This window comes from Sitodiplosis mosellana, unplaced genomic scaffold (genome assembly GCF_009176505.1).
Source record: "Sitodiplosis mosellana isolate CC-2019 unplaced genomic scaffold, AAFC_SMos_1.0 Smas_scaffold_30, whole genome shotgun sequence".
NCBI classification, from domain to species: Eukaryota; Metazoa; Arthropoda; class Insecta; order Diptera; family Cecidomyiidae; genus Sitodiplosis; species Sitodiplosis mosellana.
The window spans coordinates 249,799-276,555 of NW_022595272.1; the positions used below are offsets into that span (position 1 = coordinate 249,799).

Sequence of the window (26,757 nt, forward strand, 5' to 3'; positions counted from 1 at the left end):
TTGAAAATCCTACAAAAATGCAATTCGTTCTATGAATAGAAATCCTCTGCATCCTATTCAAAGTTGGTCAAAGGTCGGCCCCTAGGGGCTTATTTGTCGTCACGAGTCAGCAAGACTCGTATGATTTTCATGTAAATTAAAAATGATTTGCGCTGAATTGCAAGTAACTCGCACTGACTCGCACCAATTTACGGAGATTCGTGAAGACTCGAACGAATTCATACAAATATATACACAAGTCATAGCATAGAAAGTGTATGGCATTTATAGCAAATCCGCGAGTCGATGCAAATTAGCTTATATACACATTGCAAACCATTCGGATCTCAGCTTGTGTTCTATAATTTTTTTCTTATTCTGTTTAATATAGGCAACTGGAATGGATGTGAATTGAAAATGAAATGTATTAAATTGACAATGGAACTAAGATCCACGAAATGTTTTATGAAACATACGAACTGCACTTATTTTTGGAATGGGCAAGTCAACCATTAATGATTTATAACAAGATTTGCCATACATCATATGAATATATGTGGAGAATGACTTAATGTGTTCAGTGTAAAAAAAATGCTTCGACACTTTTATTTTCATCAGATTGAATTGTTTGAATGAAGCATTTTGATGGGTTCGGGAATTGTGATAAATCCATTTTGTGTTCAAATTCACGATTTTTTAGTTGATCTATATAACTTGACATATTCCGTATGAAGATTCGATGCGCTGCCAAAAATTTGGATGGAATAATATTTTCATAAATAGATTCAACTAACATTTCACGATTTTCGTTTATGAATTCCACCAATTTCAGCGATATTCTCTATGTAAATAAGAGCCAAAGTCGATCGACAAGCAAAGACTGTTTTTTTCTCGGGATTTCAACACCCAAAACATCAAATACATTATTGTCTGCCTTAAAAAAATAAAAAGAACATTTCGAAACCAACCATTTTAAAATTTTGTATTAATTTTAATTTTCTTGCAGTCAAAATGTGACAATATAAATATTTTTAATGACAAAAAGTTGATTTAGTAGTCGATTATTGAGTGAATTGTGAGTTCAACTGGCATGCTCGTTGACATTTCATAGTTTCGTTCAGTGATTCGCCAATTTATATGAGAGACTCGTGAAGGACTCGCGAATCTTCATATAAACTCGTAAGATTCGTGCAGTTGCCCATATGTTTTGAAATGACTCGTGAGATTCGCACTGATTCACACTGATTCGTACGACACATAAGCCCCTAGGTCGGCCCTTGTAAACTACGCTAACGATATGTATTTCCATCTTTATCGAAATGTTTTGTTCTACAAAATAAAATGATAGAATTTTCCATCAAAATTATCATACTTTGACGAATGCCATTCGTTTTATTTGCATTTGGCAGAGGAATTTATCCAATTTATGTGTGGGATTGGTGTGTGTGTGTGTGGGCGGGCGTCGCCACAAATGCAAATAGCATAGGTCGTGCGACTGAAATCAATCGTTTCTTTAATAGGATTTGGCAGACCATTAATGTTGTTTAATATGCGGAGACTCTTCTATGTGCTTGTTAAAGATCAAATAATTTCTCATCAAATGGTCTACGTTCTAACATTTTCGGAAGAACTTTTTCCCTCGCCTGAAAGAAATCATTCCAAGGGGTCGCATTTTATTTTGTTGAAAAATCAAAAACCATAGCTGAGCCATACCCATTGGTTGTCAGTGTTTTTTTAAAATTCAAAACGATTCTCGTTTTTACCATTTGAACAATGTAGAATATTGAAATTTTGACAGTTCGTGACACTTAGTTGGCTGCTATGAAAAAAGCGTTGCTGTGTATCGCAACTTTCATTGTATCATTGTGGCAAGCTTGACCCCTGAAATATTCACCTTATAAATGCGAAAACACAAATCATCTTTCCATAAAATGATACTTAATGCACGTGCACGACTGAATTCCGATGTGTTGGTGTGTTGTTGGTTGTGTAAACGACATCGTCTCTCTTTCTCTCTTTTGCACTCCATATTGATATTTGCGCTGATCGAATTGAATTTTGTGGCAAAGGTAAAAATATATCAATTTTGTCTTTGCATTACAGATGTGGCCGTTTGCATCTTTGCGTATCATATTGACATTTGAATTTGTAATTCCAAATTATGCACGAGACGATGGAAAAAGTACACTAAATGTTGCTGCTCTCAAATTGAGAATCCTTATGCAAACGAACCAATTGGAATTTACCGACCGTTTCAATTCAAATTCGTTTTTATTGCGTAGATTGGTTGGGCAATGAATGTTGATGATTTATTCAAATGAAGACTTATGACGAAAGCAATGGAATTTTCCACAAACATTTATGCGATATGGTGATTTATTTCATTCAGTAATTCCTTTTTAGATTCACTCCACAGTATTTTCTTGAAAATTGAATGGCCGCATAACTTTTGATTCATTCCCATTATCTTGACCAATTATTATAATGTTAGTGAACATTTCTAAGGCGTGTACTCAAATCTTTCTAGTAATGCTGCCGGAATAAATGATACTTTCTCTCACTGGTCGAATGACTGGATTTATTTAAATGACTTATATGCCGAATTTCTTGTGCTAAAAATGAACAAAAATAAATGAAAAGAATTCCGTACAAAAGTCAAAATCAAATTAATAAAATCAGCATTACGCGTTGTATAACTTTAAATATCTCACTGAGGCGGTCAAAGAAAAGAGCCACTTTGATTCATTTTTTTTTTCTGCCGCCTTATTCTTAAACGAAGCAGAATGAAGAGATTGCGTAACGTCAAGTGCTCACTTGGGCAATGGAAAAAAAGCGAATCTACGATAAAGATACTCAAATGATAAGAAAATGATGTCAACATTGTGAAAATATTAAAATTAGGACAAAGTTCGTTTTCACCATGGAAATGGAGCCAAACATGAAAGCAAAAGCAAAACGAAAAAGGAAGAAAGATTATGAAGAGAGATGGTCGTACAAGATGAAGAGAAAGTTGGTGAGAGGATCGTTGGGCAAAATACAAAACGAAAGATATTCATGCCACATCCGCATAAAAATTAGATTGCACGTTCAAAAAAAGTAGTCGGAAATTCCCAGGGACTGTAATTATGAATAATGTAATGTACAGAAACGTAATTTACATATTATTTTCCATTCTAATTCTCCCACATACAGTGGGCTGAACTGGCAATTTCAATTTCCACTTTTCTGGTGACGGTGTATCTTTGCAAACGATTTATACACGCGCAATTTATTCTTCGACATTAAACTCGCTTCGAAATGAATGGTCTTGTGAAATAATAATGAAGTTAATCTGATAGCGCCGAGACGTTGAGAATGGTTATTCAACAAATCGATTTGCGTGGAATCGAAAATTAGGTGAATGATTTTGAATTGAAAATAGGCTCAGGTTGCGTTATGTTCAATGAAATTGATGGAGCGAATTAATGTTAAAGTTTCGATTTCATCGAAGAATAAAGTCAGTAATGGTTTTTATTGTGGAGGGGGGAGAAGTTCATACATTTTCGAATTATCGGGTTTATCTTATAAAAACACTCGTAAATTATTGTGTATATACCTGGTGCTCAAGTTTCACGAATGCTTTAAATCATTTTTCTTCCATTTGTGTTGGTAAATAAATGAATGGTATAAGGTTGATCAAATTTCATCACAGCTAATCACAGCCATCATCAATGTGTTGATATGCAATAGAATTCTTTATTTTTTTTATAATCAAAATTAAATTTCTCTCGATGAAATCCGATTCTTTAACAGAAAATATCAGTTATTGACACAGTTGCTTTGGTTGAGACCACATACCGTATCGATGTAATCAGAGTGAAAATCATGAACCCCCCAAATTCATTTCGTTGGCGTTAAAATGAGCTAAATGAAATATCTAATAACATACATTACATTCGCTGATAAAAATCTAGCGTCGAAGTATTTATTTACGGTGAAATGAATGTCGTGAAGCCCTATCTGCAAATTTTAGTCGTCGTCGCCTATGTGTAGATATGGATGTGCTGTGAGCTCATTCGCGTTGTACAAGGCCACAAAATACATTCCATTAATCTTTCCAGATACTTCGTGAGCATTCATGTTGTATCACATACTGTACACGTGATTAGTGGGGTGCTTAAAAAAAACCTACCGACCGCCATCATCGTCGTTATGAATTCGCACCTGCAAACAGTTATGAATTTGAGCCTATCATTGTGATAGACGTGTCTACTTTTCAGCCAATCATCCATGCTCTATTACAGCACACATTATACACGTGGCAGCAAATAATCAACTATACATATGCATTACTCAGGGTTATATTCAAAATATGCCTCGTAAAATCCCACCAAAAATGATCATCAGCCCGGAAAAATACAAATTATTGTGGTTTTCAGCATTTCATGCAAAACGTAATGAAAATAAATTTAATTAAATTGAAAGAATGAAAAAGATAAGCGCGGCGGTAATTTCACTAGCATCTTGTCCAGAAATGAAGTTGAACAAGTTTACAACCAACGCAGTTTTGCAACCCAAAAGCAATGCCGTTCTTTCTTAAATTGCTGAAAGTCAATCTCAAAACGGACCAGGGTAAAAAGCGAAGGTCCTGCATCTAAGCGTCTGACAGCTCACTTCTAGCGCTACGAGACAAGTGTCAAAAGTTGTGACACAGATCGTTCAATGTATTATTGAATCTTTTTTATATTTGTTAATAAAGTAGACAAAAAAAATAAAAATGTCACGAATGTGCAAAATTGATTTTTGTGAGAGCGTAGCACGCGATAAACATTATTTTTATAAATAAAAAATGTTTCTTTCATTACGGAACATTGTTGATGCGTTCAATTTGTCGCGTTCATGAGTGCGTCTAACGACGTAAAGAATTGAAATGAACTTCACTGAATGCGCTCATCGCAAATTCGTGTTTTACTTTGTTTTGTTAGTGTGGTGCAGGGGTTGTGGTAAAAAGTCACTGTTAACAGTCACATGACAGATGTTCAATTTCTTTTCGGTTGTCTGTCACTGGAACAATCGAACTTGAAACTTCTAATGCAAAGCTAACCTAAATTACTGTTGATCTGATATTTAGCACGAAGCTTTTCACATCAGAACAACCAGCAACGAAGAAGTAAGAAGTCGTTTATTCAAACAGTCAAACGTCTAGTTTTTCCTTTCCATTTTAATCAGATACATTGATATTACCGGTTTTTTCTCATCGTTCCTTGTTGATTTTTGAGTGTAGAAAAAATTTGTTAAAAGTGTAATTGTTTTGGACATTCATTGTTCGATGATATTGGTTCATGTGTTCTGCTTTTTATTGCTAAAACACGAAAACGTTATGAGATTATTCGATTATTATCATCATCATAGTCATTCTTTAGGTAATTTGAGGCGCTGAGTTCGAATTCGGTGTTAAAAATACACTTTATATGATAAATTTTCGCTATATGGCTGAATTTGTTTTAAAAAAAACCTGTTTTTGTACTGAAACTTCTTTTTTAAAAAAGCAGCATAAGCTAATTTTTGACAACGGATTCGTGTTCAGCGTCCCAAAAAACCTTAAGAATGATATGTCACCAGATTCGATCATTTTAACTCGAATCCACCCAAAATTATTTTTTTTCACCGATTTTCAAAATATTGCTAAAATATCTTATTTAAATGGAAAAAATAAGATCTGCATACTCAGTTTTTTCAATTGTCCACTAGTTTTCCCGGAATTCATTTTTGATTTCGTGATTTTCAGTGCAAAATCGACGAAAAAAAAGTGGAAATTTGAAAAAATGACGCAAAAACTCACTTTTTTCAACAAAATAAAATTTTGAAGTGCTGTAACTTGAAAATAATTCCAACAACTTTAGATCCGCCAGGATCACTGAATAGTGGCATCCTTTAAGAATCATAAACACGCTATAGCATAATGATATTATCACTCGTTAAGTTTTTTGTACCAAGGTTTGTTACTTGTCAAAAAGCGTTACATATATGTAACACGGAGTTGATTCGAGTTAAGCTATTGGGAGCATAGACCTTACTATGATAAATCGGTTTGGACCACCCTAATGTTCAATGTTTCTACTTTGTTAAGCCGTTTGAAAAAATCTTTCAAGATTTCCACAAATGATATATGAATTGAAAGCAGTATTTGAATGGGTTGGCAAATAATCAGTAATTCTCATTGATTCAAAAAGGTTCTGCAAATCCGATTGTAGGTTGTATGTTCGCCGAGTTGAAGCAAGGTGCTCACAAGCTGATAGGATGTGAATGTATCTAACATAGGAAATCGACAATATTTTATCAGATTAGACGAAATCGTTACAATCCTGGGCCTCTAGTAGATTTCCACGAATTTTTCATCGGCTAAAAGTCACGAGCATTTTATTTTTACAAATAAAACCGGATAAAGGATAAATATGTTATTATTGGGCAAGATCGACTGGTTAAGCCTATTTTCATTATTAGGTACACATCAAAGAAAGAAAGCATTGCATCAAACGCTATTTGGTCCGTTTTGGCTTAGTCCGCACTTGTGATTTCATTTATCTTTTTATTTTCCAAATAAATAATATTTACAATCGAAATCGACACATGGAAAATATTTGGCTCGCATCAACTCGATGCTTTTGTATTTATCCATCTATACCGACATACAGAGCTGTTATAGGCACTGCAAAAGTGCGGGCACTTGAATCGGTGCGGTACCGAGCTCTTTTTGAAAGTATAATTCTTAAGTATTTTTGAAAATTTTCAAAGTACAGATAAATCCCGTGTATCATCTCCACTTGTATTGTTTTTTACATTGAAGGGCGTTGCACGCACCTTAACATTCACAATACAAGCTCAATGCGAGTGGAGACGCCTTATGAAAAATGACACAGATTGCTAGTGCTAAGGTTTATCTGTACTTTGCTATTGTTTTGAAGAAATAATATGATTTTATATTGCTGAAAAAAATATTAAATTATAAATTATCGAAATTTATTTTTTGTGATTGTACTAGGTGCGGCACTCAAAATCTAAGTGCCGGCACCGATTGGGTGCCTATAACAGCTCTGCCGACATAGTTCTCTCTGCTTTCGAATGTGAGTCTATTTTTAACCAAAATTATTAAATTATTTATGTCAAATTGGAAAAGTGTTCCACTTCAGATTTATTCCTGGCATCTCCGTCCCGCCGAATGACGTCATGCAATTGAAACGTAGTTTTGAAATCATATTCCCTAGTAAACAGCATTCAAACTTCCTAAACTGAATCCCGGATTGTAAGTTGCAACTACTTCAATTTCGGGAATGAATGCGATGATGTTTCATTGGTGCCAAAACAAAAGGCGTTTATATTCTTATTCACACATATATATATATATATATATACGTGTATATATATGCCATTGAACAAAGGCATTGCTGCCTGAAATCCCATTTCGACTTCAATTTTAATATCACTTCCTGCCTTTTGTGCGTCTTTTGATCATGTGAATGTAACACGTCATTTTCATTCAGATGGAGATATCATCATGGCTTTTGACGCGTACACTTCGGCCCAACTACGACACACATCTGGTTAAGGAAAACCGAAAATCATTTGAACCGTGTGGAAAAGCAAATTATACTTTAAAGTGTGAATTCGAAATGTATGTCGAGCGAAAATGGGCGAGAGTGTGCCAGCAAAAGAGAATCCATTGAGAGAGAGAGAGAGAGAGAGAGAGAGAGAGAGAGAGAGAGAGAGGAAGTGTTTGTACGATGGAATAGCGAGAAGCATAGGAATAGTGTGTATGTGTTGACATTCGGAAAACATTATTCGCACATTTATGGCGGTAACCACAGCCACTCCTGCACTACCGTATGAGTCGTGTGATAAAATATGAATTTATAAATAGTGTGCGGTGGAAATTTTCTGCCGGAAATAGAATGTGTGAAAAGTTTATGCTTGGAATGGCTGAGCCGCTGTTCGCTCAGTGCTTGTGTGTACTTGCGCTTGGTGGCTTGAGAGTTAGAATACATTTTCTTAATCGCATCGATTTGTGCCCCATCGTCGGCTAAGCAACAATAATTAAGTACGTTTGAAAAAGGGTGGCGATAATCGCTTCTGCAGCACCGAATGGAGTGTGCTTGAGCGCATGGATGAAAATAACCGGTGACTATTGCTTCACCAGATATATGGCTCAAGCCCAATCGCTCTATCTCGCTCTTTCCTCTATTTATCTCGCCCTGTTTTACTCATTCATTCGCGCTCGTCCCCGTTAACCATGAACAAATTATGTGTTATTTCCGGATTTTGGTCGCTGTAGCGGCGCTTTTCTTCTCAGCCCATCAATAGAGTGAGCGAGAGACCATTGAATGGAAAACGGTTGGTTGGGACTCAACAAAACCGTTCGCTGTCATTCAAAAACACACCGCATTCTATCTATACACTGTACACACAAAACAACTTAATTTCAGTGAATATTCTGAAAGGCAATTACGAAAAAGGTCGATGTGTGTGTGTGTGAAGTGTGCACATTACTACTCAATCCGCTGCTACTGCTTTTTGAATGCGAAATAATTTGAATATGACGCGAATCCAAAGTTATGGCACGAGCGACGGAAAATCTATTTTACCCGCTGAACACGAACTTTTATGTTGTTGAAAATGTTCTGCGGAAAAATGTTGGTTTGTTATGCGACTGTGTGACCGATGTGTCATTCAATCTCTCATTCATTGAGAATGTTTGGGTATGAACGTTGACATCTGCGTTCGTTGAAAACTCATTCCAACATATATCCCAAGTATTGACTTTGAATGCGAAAGACAGCATGGACGACGACAGTGAAAAGTTTTCATCGTTAAATATTCCTTACTGAATGTTCGCGCAGCAATTGAAAAGCGGATTCTTATTCAAAACTTTCTGGATGAGATTTTTTTTTTCTCTTTCTCGCTGTCTTTCCTATGAGGCGGAATTGCGGAAAGTATGTATCAGGCGGACTGTTGTGGCTTTGTCAGGGAGCTGTGTAGTATTGTGATTATTTCGTAAAATAAGAAGAGGAAGAGAAAAAAAAACACTGAGATATTATCATATATTTTTTTCATTTCACGCGATAAAACAAAGACGCTTGCTATTCAAATGGATAACGAAGCATGTTGTACGTCAAATAACCGTTGAATATTTGCGGATATTATGTGGTACTCTGAAGTGTCCCCCGAAAAAAGAAAAAAAAACCTTCCGGTAATAGTTACACCGTGAAGAAAATCATAGCTTTCAGAGCACATCTTTGCGCCTCAACACAATAACGATCTTTTTGGATTAAAAATAAGTGCTTTTTCTTTTTATTCCCTTCAATTGCGCTGGCACCCGCAAATTAACATGTAAATGCAATAATTCTTCTCAGCTCCTCTAGATTTTATTTTAATTTAGACGTGTTTAAATTATTATTATTTTTCATTTTGAATCTAATTCCCAATTGTCACGCAACTTCATCTGTATGAAATTTGATGTTGTTTACATCAGCTTTGATTTTTTATAAAACAATTCTAGTCTCTACAGGTATGGCTTTCGATTCATACTTTATTTCGGAGATTTCTTCGAAAAATAGAACTATGAGTGGCATCCACAAATGAAAAGCAAGGCGACACGTTTTTTTCTGAACCAAGGTTAACGGTCAATTTAGTAAATTCCCAGATAGAAACAATTGAATTTTTAATAATGTGGAATGGAATTTACTGCATGCTGTTAATTCGTTGAAGAGCTCGTTACACCAGTTCCCTTGAACAATGCATGAATAGCAGTCATTTTACGACAGAAATTTATTTCGCAATTAAATGATTTAAGGTAACAACGATCAAACCAAACCCTGAATACATTTCTTGTACAGCACATTGTTACTCACGTCCATGGCAGAAATGGCGAAAATAAAACTGCACCATTTTCTTTGTTCAATTAAAAACTACTCGAAATTTCAAGTGCCATTGTCGGAAAGTGATGTGAAGCAAAATGTAACTGTTCACAGATGTGATTGTTATAATCTCACGCTTCTGGAAAATGGTCGAAACGCATTCCATTTCGATGAAATATAAAAATGGAATTATATTTTCAGTTTTACTTTTCGATTGTTTTCCTGTGTAGTGTGAACAGCTCATGAAAAGGTTTGAACCGAAGAAAAGCGTGTGTAATTAATTTTCTACGGTTTTCGTTCAAGTCGGAACAGAAGAATGCGCGTCTTCAATTCGACTCGTCGTCGAGATGTTGTTGTCGACTTGATTGTGTGAGAGGGTAATTAGAGCATTTTATTATGATGGATATTTGACTTTTGTTCATTGCTCAAGTTTCAAGTGCTTCTAAGCTCAATATAACGAACATTTGCTCAGCTCCTTTTTCTGTTTGCCTTTCTCTCTCCAATTCGCTTCAACTCGAATTTCGAGCAATTGAACGAAATACCAAAAAAAAGGAAACCAAATCGTATTTTGTTTTCATTTTCATTGTGTTCAAAATGAAAATGATTTTATTTGGCGAACAAAGGCTCTATATATATTTTGAAGCCAAGGAGCGGTTTTCGCCCAACCAATGTGAACGTAGTTTGAGAATTTGCACGGCAAATCAATTCCAAAGAAGAATACAAAATAATTAACTCGAAATACTTTATTCACACACGAAACGGACCAGCTTTTATACAATTTATTCCAAAAAACTAGAAAGTACCACGACTGGTGATTTAATTGCATGCTTTTATTGTTTTGAGGTATTTTTATTACAGCCTCCGTGTGCCACTTTGATGAGCTAGCTTGTCTAATTCGAAAAAATACATTTGAATGTGTTCATAACAACCAAATTATCACAGTTTTAGTAGCAACCAAACAAATTTAAGAGAAAATAGCATGGAAGTGTATGCACTAAAAGTGTAATTAAGAAAATATTCGTCTGTTCCGACTGACCTTCCAACATAACACATTTTAATTTTTTTCATTGAAAACCCCTATTTTAATTTCCGTACCATTTAAGCATTGCCTATGCTTCGGATATATGTCCTCGGAGAAATTTCATGACTGCAGAGAACGAAAATTATTCCAAAGCCTCACCACAAAAAGCATGTGTTAACTTTTCCATATAGACCAAGAGTCTGTGGAACCAATAAAGTTAGTTACTCTATGCGTATGTTATTGGGGAAAATTCAAATGAAAAAAAAGCAATACTGTTAGGGCAAAAAGAGGTTCAACATATTTATGCCTATTATTGGCTTGCCTCCTCTTGAAACTGTTATCTAAACAATTAATCTGTTACCATCTTGGTAGCAAAATATCACGAATAGGACAATATTCAATAGTTTGGCATACAAGAAGGAAAAGAAAATGATTGACAAATGTTATTCATGAAATTGAGCTAAACACAAAGTTTTATAATAAGTTTCCTATTAAAAATTCGGTCGAAGATGGAAAACATTTTGTAATGAAAAATCAGTGGGAATATATTTATTGCGAACCATTCTATCAACAAAAAGTGACGTTCTTAAGAACTTCACAATTGTAAAATGTTTTGTGGAATTTCCATTTTCCTTTCAAGCGGTTGATTGATTATTCGCATCGTATTCAATCTATCATAATAAAGGGTTAATAAAGACGTTATCTTTTAACAAACGACAAATCCAAAACTCATGTGAAGTGTCAAACAGGCTGTTCGACATGGCGCCATCAATCATCAGCTTAGTGAAATTCCAAATTATATTCAAACGGATGGTTTGTATATTAGCCACCATAAACCTATGTCAATGGAAGTCACCGAAGTCGAAAACCAAAATTCTTCAAAGTTCATAGTATGTGTATGTAAAGTTATTGGGTCTGGGAATTAATCGTGTCGATTTTTCAAAAGATGGCGTAACTTTGCATGGTTGTATCGGGCAATACTTTTTTCTTTTTCACATGATTGGTCTAGTGTCATACTACAAAAATCATCATCTATCATTTCATCGAAGTTTGGATAAACATTTTTTTTTGCGCCTTAAATATGTCAAATTTTGTACCGAAAAAGCAACATTTCCCGCAAGCATTAAATTTTTGCTTTCATTTGAAGAAAACTGCGGCTGAAGCGCATCGAATGTTGGTGGAAGCCTATGGTGAGCATGCTCCATCGGAACGTACATGTGAACGGTGGTTTTCACGGTTCAAAAGTGGTGATTTTAGCACGGAAGACAAGGAACGTCCCGGCCAGCCAAAAAAGTTTGAAGATGCGGAATTGGAGGCATTGCTCGATGAAGATTCGAGTCAAACTCAAGATGAGCTTGCCAGAGCGTTGAATGTTGACCGAAGCACTGTTGGATATCGTTTAAGGGCCCTTGGTTTCATTCGCAAGTTGTCAAATTGGGTACCACATGAATTGACGCCAGCGCAAGCTGAAAGGCGTTTAGTGACTTGCGAAATGCTGCTCGCAAGGCACAAAAAAAGAGGTTTTCTGTATCGAATTGTCACTGGTGACGAAAAATGGATTCATTACGATAACCCCAAGCGCAAAGCATCGTATGTTAAGCCCGGCCAACCAGCAACATCACAGCCAAAACAAGAAATTCACGGCGACAAGGTAATGCTGTCTATTTGGTGGGATGAGGAGGGAGTGGTGTATTATGAGCTGCTGAGAAGTGGTCAAACCATCGATGGGCCTTTCTACCGACAACAATTGATACGTTTGAAACAAGCAATCAAAGAAAAACGCACGAAATGGGAGACCAGAAAAGAGACATTGATTTTCCTACATGACAATGCTCGGCCACACATTGAGAAATCGGTCAAAAACTACTTGGAAAATAGCGGATGGGAAGTTTTGGCTCACGCCCCGTATAGCCCAGACCTGGCTCCTTCCGACTACCATTTGTTTCGATCGATGCAAAACCATATGGACGGAGAGCGGTTCTCTTCAGTTGAAGAAATCCAAAATTGGCTCGATGCATTTATAGCCTCAAAAGATGAGGAATTTTTTAAGGCAGGCATCCGTCAATTGCCCACATTGTGGCAGAAGGTCATCGCTTCCGATGGACAATATTTTGATTGAAATGTAATTTCATTTTGGTATTCAAATAAATGTTTGAAAATTTAAAAAAATCGACAAAACTAATTCCCAGACCCAATAGTTTCCCTTCACTTATCAACACAGGACTTGTTTTATGTTATTTAGGTGTGTTGAAATCATGCAATAAAAAAATGATTCAACAAGCAAATTTTTTTGAAGAGTCACACAACCGAGCCAAATATTGTGCCATTAATCTCCATCGCCGAGCAGGAGTATGAATCTCATCTTGCCTGGAATTTGTTTTTGTTGACGACGATGATTTTTTTTTTCCACCGATTAATTTCATTTTGCTGAATCTATTTGCGGTGTGTGCATGTCTTTTTTTTGTCTTGTGCGGTTCACTCATGCATATGCACAATGTGTATTGTGTAGATGTCGTTCGTACAAATATCGTCGAATATTTCATGATGGGTAGACGGAAGAAACGTATTATGACGAGATAACAAAAATTAATGTAACATAATAGAAATAGCAATGTTTAGTTCCTCCTTGCGCATTATCCTTTCGATTATCCGTTATCGTGTATATTCTCGCATTTTAAAATGCGCTCAAATATTATACATATCTAGCCTCATTCTTCCTGAGCACAGCAACGATTCAGCGCGTGCATTCCATCAAGAAGAATTTAGATAATCAGAGAATGGTGAACGATGAGAGGAAGAGGAAAATTCCATTGATAATAAAACCATTCCATTTGAGCAGCAACATCAGCACGAGACCAGCATTTTTGGTACGGCGAAGCATTCTTTGTTGTTGTTGTCATTGTCCTTGAAGTGAATGTGTATCTTTTTCCCTCCAATTTTCATTTGTAATGTCGATATGCAGCTAAGTAAGTGGATCTTCGGGAAATTGCGTTTAAAGTGATTTTTTTTTTACTTCGGACAAAAAAAGAGTGAGAATGCTTTTGCTCTTGCCAAACAATCTCACCGTTCCTCTTCAAATTCACTGGAAATTTGTGTACGTGTTCAATGAACGTTCGCAGCTCCTTTTAATTGTCCATTTTTCTCAAAAGTGGTTCAGTCAATATTTTGAATAATAATAACCTTATACGAAAAAAATTCCGGATTAATGAAAATATACTAACTACTTCCAGCCAACTGAAGTTATTAGTTAGTTCAAACTAATTTATAAAATATTATGGGGTAACGTTTAATATGGGATTTTAATAAAATGGGATTAGCCGAAACCGCTCGTTTACATGTGAATCATTTTAATGTTTCTGGTACGAGCAAAAGGCAAATGCAAGACCCTAACGCCATCTTTTGATTTTTGTAGAAATCAATAAGGTTTAGATTTAACAGTAGACTTGACATGAAGCTCAGTTCTTTACTGTTACTTAGCTTACATTTAAGTTACTTAAACTAACTCGAAAGCAAAACGTCAAACCAAATGGTAGTTGTGCTCGCTGTTGTATTTGCGTTGTGGGTACGAGATGAGGGCATAGTGGCGAAGCGTTACGACTACGCGTACCACTACGAACCACTACGTTTAGGGAATTAGTGAACGTAGTACTACGCGTACTCGTAACGCTTCGCCACTAGGGATGAGGGGCAAGTATCTCAAACTAAGATGAAGATCTTGAAATGTTCTAAAACATTGTCAATGTGATGACAGTTCGTTTCTGTTTACATTTTTCGTGTGCTCCAAATTTGTCTTTCTGCATTTGTTCAATCGGATATTTTGATAAATTCAGATAATTTATCGTGTGAATTGCATCAATGACAGTATTAAATTGCAATTGAGTGTGTTTTGCCACTCTTTGAATGCTCCATTATAGGTTTTTCCAGTGAATTTTAAATTACCGAATGTTGTGTGTGATTTCAGCGAATCGTCAAATTGCCGAGATTATATTCATAATGTGGGTAAAATGCCATTTTACCAACATTTTTGGAACATTGTTGGTAATTCGACATTTTACCGAAAACACAAAAAACGTTCGGCAATTCGTCGAATTGCCGAATTTACTATGAATTTTGCCGTTTTGATATTGAGTGAGCAGTGAAATAATTATAGTTTTCCTAAGTTTTATTGGTGCAAATAAAATATTTTTTATAAACTGTGTGTTGAGAAATTGAATTTACAACTTTTTTCTACATTTTTTTTTATTATAAAATATATTTGGATTATTTTGTATTGAAAACAGTCAGATTCATAACGGTTTTGTTTGAAGCGCTGAAAGCACTGAGAACTTTTTTTTTTGGTTCAATATCAACCGACTAAAACGATACCTAGCGGATATGCTAGCTCTTTAATTTTTATGATAAAATTTGCTATTATGATCAAAAGCATACTCTCTGAGTTCCATCACATGGAATGATACGTGTGACGGCATATTTTTACACGGAATCTCGTTCCCAGTGCGCCGAGCACTTGCTACATGTAATAACGTGTGGTTTCTAATATTCGGATACGTTCGCTCTATATATAGCAAGTGCTCGGTGCACTGTAAACGAAGTTCCGTGTGAAAATATGCCGTCACACGTATCATTCCATGTGATGGAACTCAGAGAGTAAGCTAAGCCAAAAGCCATACACATTTTCTGCAATTTGTCAGACCAACTTCACTCGATCTGCTACATTTTTTTATGAAGCTATCACAGAGTTTCATTTCATTTGTTCTTGTGATGACGTTCAATAATACCTCTCTTCAAATGAATTAAATGCTATTGGGGATTTCTGGTGTTTCTAGAGATATGCCTGAATGAAATTGAATTTTATTTTAAATTTTCTGTTAATAACAAATATAAGTGAACATTTTTTGAATTCTTTTTGTCTCTCTTCATTTGAAAGATAACTGAGTGAAAGATAACAAGTGTGTATACACACTTTTGAAACAGGTTACTTGGAGAAATGCCAAATCGACTTGTAGAAAGAAGGGAATTGCCAAAAAGTGCAGTACTTACGAATTTAATTCCAAGTCTAAGCGAAATTTATGATTAAAGGCCTTAATGAGTAATGAGGTGCGGTGGAAATGCTTTCCGGTCTGAAAGAGAAAAAAAGACATGAGATTTAAATTTGAAATGAAGTGTTATAAGGAATCTAAAAGAAAATATTAGCAAAGTAATAACCGCGAATCATTTTCGGATTTCCGCAACGCTATGGCCAAAATAATGATTCGTCATTTACGAATGAGTTTTGTTCTAATTAGAATAATAATCAATTGGAGCAACAGCCATTCAAAATCTGTCTTTGAAATGGTCAAACAATTTGCAAAGCTACAGCATATTCAGAAGATACGTGTAGTAGGATTCTTTACTACATCAGCAACTGAGTAGTTTGGAGCGAAAATGAAATACAGAAAAGTTGCGCGGAAAAATGTCAAATGAATAGAGATAGCTATATAATTCACTATAATTTACTATATAGTATACTATATAGCTATCCCTTTTCTGCTCATTCATCATCGACATTTTTCCGCGCAACTTTTCTGTATTACATTTTCGCTCCAAACTACTCAACTAATCATCAATCAAATTCACAATATCGTCTCATTTAACAGTGAAGTGTGACCATTGAATTTCGTTCATTGTAAAAGAATCCGGAGAGCCTCTGAACATTGTTGTTTGGCATGTATGAATATTGAATCACGTTAATTCGTATTTGTCCATGTTGTGCTCTTTCAATTCAAGCTATAGCCAAAAAGCAGCATTTGAGCGCCTGGCTATTTGTAACCGCAACTGACTAAATCAATTCGCTTGTCGTCCAACTGGGATTCAGCTGTGGAATATTTGAACTGGGAGTGGGTGAAATTTAATCAATTTAATTGGTATGTTGAAATTCGAATTGTTTGCTTGAATGGTTTCCAAAACAAAGAGTTTTCGGTCTTCAACATTTGCACAATTCAACGTTTACACAAGAAGACCGTTTTCCGCAACAACCTTCATTGAATCAACTCAACCGAATTTCGTGTTTGTTATCTCGACCAGCCGTTCTGACCATTTCAATTTATATATTTTGCGCTAAATGCATTCATTACAAGTTTGCCACGCATAACATTCAGTTCCATCACATTTGTGGTTTGGGCGAAATGACCAAAGTTATGTGGAAATTTACGACATATTAAGAAAATCTATTTTCATTATCACTCGCATGAAATCAACATCACAAACTAGTATGACCATTAAGTATATTGTTTAGTTTTACTTGCAGCAAGCAGCAGCGTTCGTATTTATTAAATCAATCAAATGGACGGTGTGTGGCACGTGCATATTGAAAAGTTGTCCAATTTTTCAAGCGTGTACCCAACAATGTCCATAATCATTTATCTTGTAATTTCTGGCATACCAAAACAAGTAGCCGCTCGATAAGCGATCTATGTAACAGTGTATCGATTACAATGTAAACAAAGACATCAATTATTTTAAGCGATAGCATTGCACAGTGACTAGCCATAAAAGTCTTTATCTGCATTCGATGTCAAACACATTTCAGTTGAATGTTTGTGCACAGAGTGGAGTCGGTTTGATAATTTATCGCCGGTAAACAAACAAAAATGTTTATTGGAATTGTGTACCAGAGAGCCGAAGGCGAGACAGAGAGAAGATTCCTTAGTCGATTTTACAACAGTCGGAAGTACGATGTAAATTGTACGTTTGATCGAGCATTGCAGAATATTTGAAACAAGCTACAAATTTTGTAAGTTTTCATAAATGAAGAAAAATGAAATTGCTCAATTTCATGAGAAACTATCACAGATATGGTAACGTATCTCTCGCACTTTTTCCGTTTTGCCAATGTATTATATCAACTTTGGATGGTGCGCATATGCAACATTGAAATGCGGATACAGCTATCATTCCCACAAGCCCACATATGAATAGCAGCTACCCGAAAGATATGTTTTGCCGCAGCAAAATTTTGTAATTAATATCAAAATCTGTATCATGGCAACGGAAAGCCACCGTGACGCCCAACTTTTCGCCAAAATTGTTTAGTTGATTTGTGTTGATTTGAGGCAAGATTGCAGACAGAACGGGAATCATTCGAGGTGGTGGTAAATATTGAACCATGTAAACAATTCATGATCGTAGTTACAATTTAATTTGAATTAGATAAACACATGGTAATTTTGTAAGCAGTGAAATAACAAGAACAAACGACGTAGAAAAAATATACGTATACACACTGATAACGCTCACGAAGAGCAAGCAACGAGGGAACGAGCGAAAAGAAAAGACATCCGGAACGGGTTTCATGCATGCAGTAAAAGATGGAAATGGGAAAAGTGAGACGCATCTTTCGATGTTAGCTTTAGAAAAAAGAAATTGCCAAAGTTCGAGAGCGATATAAAGCAAACTTTCACATACGCAAAAATCATACATATTGCCGCTTTGTCATCATACGCTCACAGTCGTGCTCGCGTGTACTTATTGAAAAAGGTACATTTTATATGCCCGCAATGAAATATAAGTCGACTCTCAGCGGAGATAAACTGTTTTGTTGATTTTACAGATCAAGATTTTATCTCGAGTGCGTTTTCGCTATAGCTGTCGTGTATTAATTTGACTGTGCGTATGGTGTGGGTGTGTGTGTATATGCCAAACTTCAACCGAAAGACACGCATCTATGGTAACAATGGAACGCCATCGGCAATACGAAATATTCCAATTGAATTTATTACTCAATTCGCTTGCGCTAGCACTGATATTGCGTATCGTTGCATACGACGAGGCACTTTCTAGTTGTCTATTACATGTATTTCAACGCCTAGCTCAAGTTTGTGTTCACGATAAAAGTTTCGATGTCTCGCTTGGAAACAAAATATTAATTATTAATTGATAATATGAATTTCTAGTTTCTATCTTCTGCCATGTTCCACACTTCGCTCTTGTAAATGCACCCCTCCAACCATGTCTATACCATCTAGCTTATTCATTTTGCGTCAACAGCAGCAAAGTAATTACAGCGTAACATCGGACTATTTCAAATGGGCTTTGTTTCAGTTTCACGTTTGTTTTTCTGCTCAAATCGCGGATGTATCGATTAAAATGCGAATGGAAATCGAGCCAGATTTCAAAAACACTGTATACATTTCAATTGAATTGCTAATAAGATATTGTTATATCGAGATCAAAGAGCGAATACTTTTTAATTGAAAATTTACATGTAGATCACCTTCAAATTCGATAAGTCAAGTGTTAACACGCGAAATCAATCGGCCTTATGCGGAATTAAGCTTGGTTATTAGCCACTCTGGATTTGATTCGTGCTTGAAATATCCGCAGAGAGTATAAACTTCGTTGTATTAAATGTTATCAAGAGAATTGAGTTGGACGATTTTGTCAAAAGCGACACATGTTTGAGCGAACTTTGATCTTCAGCGTATTTGCTAGTACACAGTCAACACAATGATTCTAGCAATGTTGAGATTTGACACTTGACTTTGTTTTAGTACCATTTGCTCTAGAAAAAGTTCAAAAGTTCTATAATAAATACATGAAGCTTTGATTTGTGATTAACTACATTTTGAATTTTATCTAGTACAAATGGATTTTAGTGTCAAATTTCATATTGCGGTTCTAAAAGTTAGAACCATCGTGTTTACTGTGTAGCATAATTTGATGAGATGATTCGGTTTTTAATAGAACAAAGCTAATCAAAATCCGCTTTTACATTAATCAATGAATATTGTTGGTATACAGTGTACAGTAGTCCAAATCCAATCGGATTTTCTTCTTGAAGATTTCAATTTAAATTTACACTCAAAGATAATGAGACTACCTCAGGCAATAATCCTTCAACGCTTATTTCACCAATTAGTCGATCTTTTTGAATAATTCATAGAATCAAAATCGATTTTATATGTGAGTTTCATCTCACATCAATTGCAAATGATATTTTAGACGTGGTTACTGATGCTTCTTACTAATTGAGCATTACTTTAGTACCGCTTCCAATCATCAAACTTCCATACGCGTCTTCCGCACGTTTAATTTGTTTGGCTGCGCAAAATGTTGGATGGCTTAGGCTGTGCTTGAATTTAATAGTGATTTAGGCTTGGAAAGCGTCCAAAACACACATCAACACAATCGATGTGAATTATGAACGAGATGTTTACCGGTAATACATTGAATGGAACGTCGAAGAACCGAAATATTTGTCTTAATTTGCGAGATGATATGAGATAAGTGATTAGAAAACTTGTGAATATTTTAGTTCTTTTCTTGTAATTTCCAAACATTTCCATACAATCGAACGTAATAACAAAAGTTTTTGTTTTGACATTACTAAACACCAGAATGTATGGTGTGACATTTCTGCAATCACTTTGAAACACTAATAAAAAAAAAAAATTCCCGATGACAGCCGAGAATAGAAATTGCGTAAAGTGGCAGATCGTATTAATAAAAGAGCATAGTGTACGTTTACTGAAAGTAAATGCGCGTACAACGTAAATTGATACAGTCAAGATTAAATTTTCGTGTGCAAATGCGACTTGAGGCACTGCCAAAAATAAAAGCACGAAATTTATGTGGAGGCAATACGATTTTATGTTATGATACGCATCGACCTCATACAAAATGTGATTTGAGTGTGTGTGCGCGCGAGTGTTTTTGTGTGTGAGAGAGTGTGCCGGAATGATTGAGTATTTATGCGTATCTGTATGACATGCACGACATCTCGAAAATTGTTTCTAATCCATGGCAAGAAGGAGATACCATTTCGAATCATTTTCAATAATAATCCCAAAAATAGCATGAATCATGGAAAACTATGCTATCCCATCTCCAACAAAATATGAATTTCGTCAAAGATGTTAGGGCGGAATGTGATATCGCTCGACACATGATGGCGAAACGACAACAGAGATGTATATTGTTTGCTCTCTCTCTCTCTATGTCTCTCCTTCTTTCATTTAAGGATGCTTCGTCTTTTTTCCGATGTGTCCTTTGGATTTATTCCGTTCATAATCGTGTTTATGCATGTGTGCCATTTGTATTTTTGGAACTCCACTTATTTACCACCAAGCGATTGGGAAGCCGAAACCAGCGACATAGACTTGAAATAATATTTGTTTATCTTTCAATCGAAAATATTTATTTTGGAGCATATTATGTAAGTCTAATAACTAACCTATCTTTGCCAGCGAAAGATGTGTGACGATGTTTCTGTTTTTTTTTCGGCTACATGCTTTATCTCAGTGACCCGTTTACGTTGCTTTTTGCTTTTAATTCCATCAAGTTTGACGGGTCTCATTTTCTTCATCGGCGGTTTTATCAATGCACCCACAGTATTTTCTTCTTCCTCGCACCATTTCATTGGAACGAGCGACTTGACGTGATGAAACGTTGCTTAAGACCTCCACACACACAATATACATAAAACTATTTATGTACGGTTTGTTCAATGGATTTGTTATAATATCGCTTTTGTTGTTGTTATTTTTGCTGTTGGACATGACATGGAACAACTTCTGACTCATCCTCCGAGCATCGTCGTCGCCAAACTGCACATATATTCCGTTGGTTGACGGATAATTTTCATATATTTACATATGTTATACTGTCAAAAATGTTTATTCTCGCAACGCTCACGCAATGGCAATGAAAGAGAGAGAGAGAGAGAGAGAGAGAGGAACAGTTGTGAAATAAGCTTGTTATTCAAAGTGAAAGATCTCGAAGTGACGTTGAAATGGTGTGCCTTCAAGTAAATCGCTCTTTCCCTCGCGATACTACCGCCGAGCTAAAGTAAAACGGTTTAGCATAAAACAAACAAGAACAAAAACTATTTCTTCGATTTTATGCAAAAATACGACAGAGAAAGAGCAACACGAAGAGTGGTGACGATGACGATGGCGGCGGTTGTCATGGCTGTGTGTATGAAGCTTTTACACTATGCAATAATTTAAACATTTGTGTCGTCATTGCTGTTTTAGCCTCTTTCACTCAGTGCGAATCATTTACAAACCATCTTGTACTATATACTACTGTCTTACAGCTTTAAGATGGAGTTTTCTCTTTTTTGCCTTCGATCACTTGAATCATGAAACTTATGTTTCTATCGCGAATTTGTGGTGTGCGCCCGATGGATACGAATTAAGCGATCTTTCGTGATACACGGTAACAATGTTTCGACTCTGTTGCCCTTACACATTCAGTCGTGGCACTTTTTGGTTTCGTGTTTTCTAAAATTTCATTTAGATAAGTTGTGATAAATAGAATTCATATATTCGTAGCGTACACTCAATAACATGTGCCTCACAGTGGTTGCACAGACACTTGTATTCCGTGTAGTGTATATGTACACACTCTCTTCCTCTCTATTTTGTTCAGTGTACCGCCGAGCGGCTGTTTTGCATATCCTTGAGCGCTTAGTTCTACTTTCAACATCCATTTCATCTGTTTACACAAATGTCTCTATCTTATTTTCCATTACATCTCCATTTCATTCCATGTAGTGTACTGTACTTTCAAAGACAAACAGTCAAATTCTGTTTACATTCTACATTAGTGTAGTGTGTATTCTTTCAAAATTATTCCCTACTTGATTGTAATGGCTCCGATATAATATGCGTTGAAGTGCGCGCAAACACAAACGAAGAAGACGGAACACGATTTGTGGTGGTATGTAATAATTTCATTGCGACTCTTTCCAATAGTTCATTGCTTTTTAAATTGCCGCCTCTGGAAAAGAAAGACGTGAAGGAAAAATCAAGCATATACAACACACACACACACACACAAGAATATGGTATATTTTTCTTTCAAAGTTTCATTAAGCGTGTGAGAGTATCTTGAAATTCGTTTTCGGTGTTTGGATGATAACTTTTACAAACTTTACTTGCTCGGCACTTTTCAAGCGGAAGCAATGTTTTTTCTTCCTTTTATACTTTCTTCCTTCTTTTTTTCATTCATTTCAATGCCAATCATCGTCGCATGTGAATGTCACAACCACGTTATCATTTAATCCTTAAAGTGCTTAATTTCGTTATCATTAAGTAACTAGTTTTGCAAGTGAACATTATATTTAAGCTTCTCTCCAAATGCAAACTCCATCATTGAAAATAGTTTTATACGATAGGCATTCACTTCAATTCAAGATGAGCGGGGACCGGAATTTTCGTTTATTTTCGGATCATGTTATGCTTCTGTTGAGTTGATTTCTTCGATACATTTTATATTAGAGCCAATCGAAGAATCAGTTGTCATGAGTAACATCAAGCCAAGTACTGGCACGAGAATGCAAATAATCAAAGTTTCTCCGTATACGAATTTCAATGTATACGAATAAAAAGATTAAATCACAACATAAAAAATATAAATCACGTTTCCATGGAATATTTGGATTCGATTCTGATTCGATTTGTCTGAAGTCACAGTGCAGACGATGACACTTGACCTTTACATCGTAAGCTATATCATTACGGAATTGAAGAGAGAAAAAATAGATGATATCCATCGTTTAAAATGAATCAAGTACTATGAATTTTTACAGCACGAAAAACGAATGAGAAATCTTCGAATCGAAATGACGAGTGGTCGTTTTTGAAATTGTACATACCAAACAAATCGGATGATTTATAGTTCTCGTTGAAACAAGTAAATACTTGATACAAGTCGCTTTTTAATTTTCAAGCGGACGAACATATACAAATTTGGATTGAGATTTTAAAGAAATTCGTATTTTTATAAGGCTTGAAAGAAGTTGATGAGTTTCCGATTGATTGAAAAGAGAACCATTGTAACATTACGATGAAATATCGAACGAAGCAAATCGAAGAGGTTAGTTTTTTTTTTAGAAAATCCAAATGCACGTTTTGACACATGAAAAATATGCTAATATTCAATTTCCTCTGCTTGCTTTTCGATTGAATTTCGTTTCGCATCAAGAACTAAAATCGAATTTATTGATGTTGGTCATTCGATTATATGCGTAGAAGAAATTCAATTTTTCAATCAAATAACGAGAAGATTCTTGATGTTCATGTTTTGATTATCATTCCCAGAATGGGATGCTGCAAATCAAATGGCTGTTGTTAGCATTCATCATAATATTTTCGATTTTCAATTCAATTTGGGAATTATTTGAAATGATGTTTTTTCTTCTGTTTATTTTCTATCAATGTTAATGTTATATACATTTTGTTGTTGATCGAAGTTCGAATTGAATCCTCGTCACACAAAAAGTCAATATTCTTTTCTCGGTCATCTAATTTACATATTGTTAATATATTTGACTTGTTTGGCAATGAAAAGGGAATACAAATCAAAATCACATTCAATACGAACAAAAAATTAGCGCATGTGTCCGTTCAAAAAGGAAAAAGAAAGAAAAAAAAAACGGCATGCAAATCACCTGTTCCATTTCCACGCGTTTCGAGAAACTTTTGGAATTCGATATTCGGAATTTGAGCTCAACAAAATACAGACGTAAAAAGGGAACGGCTTAAATTAAAAGTTTGCTGATTGTGCCGATAAAAAGTGGTTAACGGAACGAATGAAGAGAAGAGTCGAGAGTAAGCTTTGGATTTTAAAATTCATTTCGACGACCCCGATTTAAGGCAACGGAAAAATGTGCACGCGAAGTAAACCTTTGATTTCCATGCATAACTTAACCGTTTCTCATTAACATCTTTGCCCTCAATAGGAAATTCGTTGGAGGGAAAACAACAGGTTGAACCATGGCCGATGACGGTGCGGTTGAAGTCATTTGCACTAAGTGCGCACATTTTTTACATCGTCGTTCTGTGCCTCGTCCCGCATTCACAGTCTTCAATTTCAGGTTGAATTGCTTAACTTTGAACAATTTAAAGCGTTTTTAATCCACATGATATTTTTAGCTCTGTAATTTGAATGTGACATAGAAATTAATGAAAATTCATCCGAAATTCCCAGAAGTGCACAAAAGAACAATGGCAAAGAAATGGGAAAATCTTCTATCCAAAAACGAGAAGCATTTTTGGGGCAGGGCGAGTGGAAGGAGAGAGAAAAATAAGAATGCTTTCGCGCACCATTAAAATATTTGGACGAGCTGTCTCTGTGGTATGTTGATGATTTACTGACTGCAAACGTATTTACAACACTTCCGAAAATGGGCGCACAAGATTGAATGGTTTGAAATGGAACTCTGCCAACAATCGGCGCAGAACTCACAACTTTTCTATAAAGCTGCATAAAAATCGTTTAGTCTGTTCCAAGTTGTTTGAATGATTTTTTCTCCGTTCACACTCACTTGCTCGTTGGCTGCCATCGTTATTTCCTCTCGCGCACTTGTGAGAGAGAAAAGCGAATGAGTGTGGCAACAAAATCGTCTTCAACACTTCAACGAAATATAGAGCGAGCGATTTCGAGTAGCTTTTCATTCACATCGATTCAGGCAGGTGAATTGCACACTGAACGAAGGAGACCAAGCAAGAGTGAAAGAAAATAAAATCGTCGGGTTTTTCCATTTACAAACTTTTTGACAGTTTTAAATACGATTTTTGCAGAATAGCAAAGGATTTACTTGATGTATTGAAACAGCAGCGCCATTTTCAACATTTTCATCCCGAAAGTGGGAAAAATGAAAAGGAAGTTGAAATGAGGAAAAAGGCACAAAACATATATTGAATGCTGCTCGAAGTAAGCGAACAACTTTGCAAACGAAATGAAGAGAAAAACGAACGAAAATAAAAACACGCCGAATTTTGCCATTGATGTAAGTACCTTTTGGATACCACTTTTCATAGGATCAATTCGAAGTATACGAATCGTTTAGTAATCTTTTATAATTAGTTTTTTCATCAACCCATTCCAATCTTTCACAAAACTTTCTCTTTCTTTCTCCCGTTGGCCCATACTTCTCGTGGCTCAGCTTCCGTTCTCCCACCGAAAATGAGCGGCGAATTCAGAGGCTAAACGATGAATTAAATGGATGTGTGTACGTGAATATTTTGAGGATTTGAAACTATTTCAATTGAAGTAAAACGTATCGTTCGGGATTATGTTTGAGTTGGTTGCTGCGTTCAAAGTGGTTCTCTTGCTGCAAAACTTCTCAAAATCTCGTGAATTTAATTCTTCTACATTTCATCACTTTCAAAACTGCGGCACTACAAGGGGAAGGGGATGCAGAGCACGAGCACGGTGTGAAACTCTCGATTCTATTATTGAAATCTGCTCATGAATTGAACTATTTTTGCACAAACAAAAAGAGAAAACCTTTAGCCGAAAAACACCTAAAATAGAATTCATTAGTACTATGTTGCCAGTTTGGCGAAAATTTCATTTCGAGTTGGAGTATTCATTATCTGAAAGTACAAAAACAACATCACCAAAACTTGTATTTGGTAGCAAATGAAAATCGACTTTTAATTGTTTTCACAGAATTTTTCTAGCTGTGTAAGTGGATGCCAAAAGGATTGAGATTTATTTTTATACTAGATAGACATATCTATGAAATGTTCATAAACATTTTTTTTTCATGATAAGCCTGAACCATCGAAAAGACGAATTCTGGAAATAAAAAGGAAACATTTCGTGGAATTCATTAACGATAACAGCATTTTTAAAATCTTGATATGGAAGACACTTCAAATCGAAATATTATAAAATTGGTATTATCCAGTATTATCTTTCATTCTGCCGAAACAATTTATAGCCAAATGTTTTTTTGCATCAACTTTTTTTGTCTTTTGCATTTTCCATTTATTTATGTGCTTCAATTTGGTTGAAATAGATGGTAGACATCAGCCTACCAAAATATGAATACGCACACATTCGTGTGTACACCACATGAATTGATTCAGATCAATG

The 26,757-nt window shown here is 35.6% G+C and overlaps 1 protein-coding gene across 4 annotated transcripts in view; it reads right to left on the reverse strand.

Annotated features, from left to right (window-relative positions):
• The window catches only part of LOC129569160 (disintegrin and metalloproteinase domain-containing protein unc-71), a 303,850-nt gene that overhangs the window by 50,731 nt on the left and 226,362 nt on the right, over positions 1 to 26,757 (reverse strand). For all 4 annotated transcript variants that reach the window (XM_055447710.1, XM_055447708.1, XM_055447709.1 and 1 more), the window contains one exon: positions 15,931 to 16,010. In XM_055447710.1, the coding sequence (XP_055303685.1) occupies positions 15,931 to 16,010 (80 nt within the window). The remainder of the gene's footprint in view (positions 1 to 15,930; positions 16,011 to 26,757) is intronic.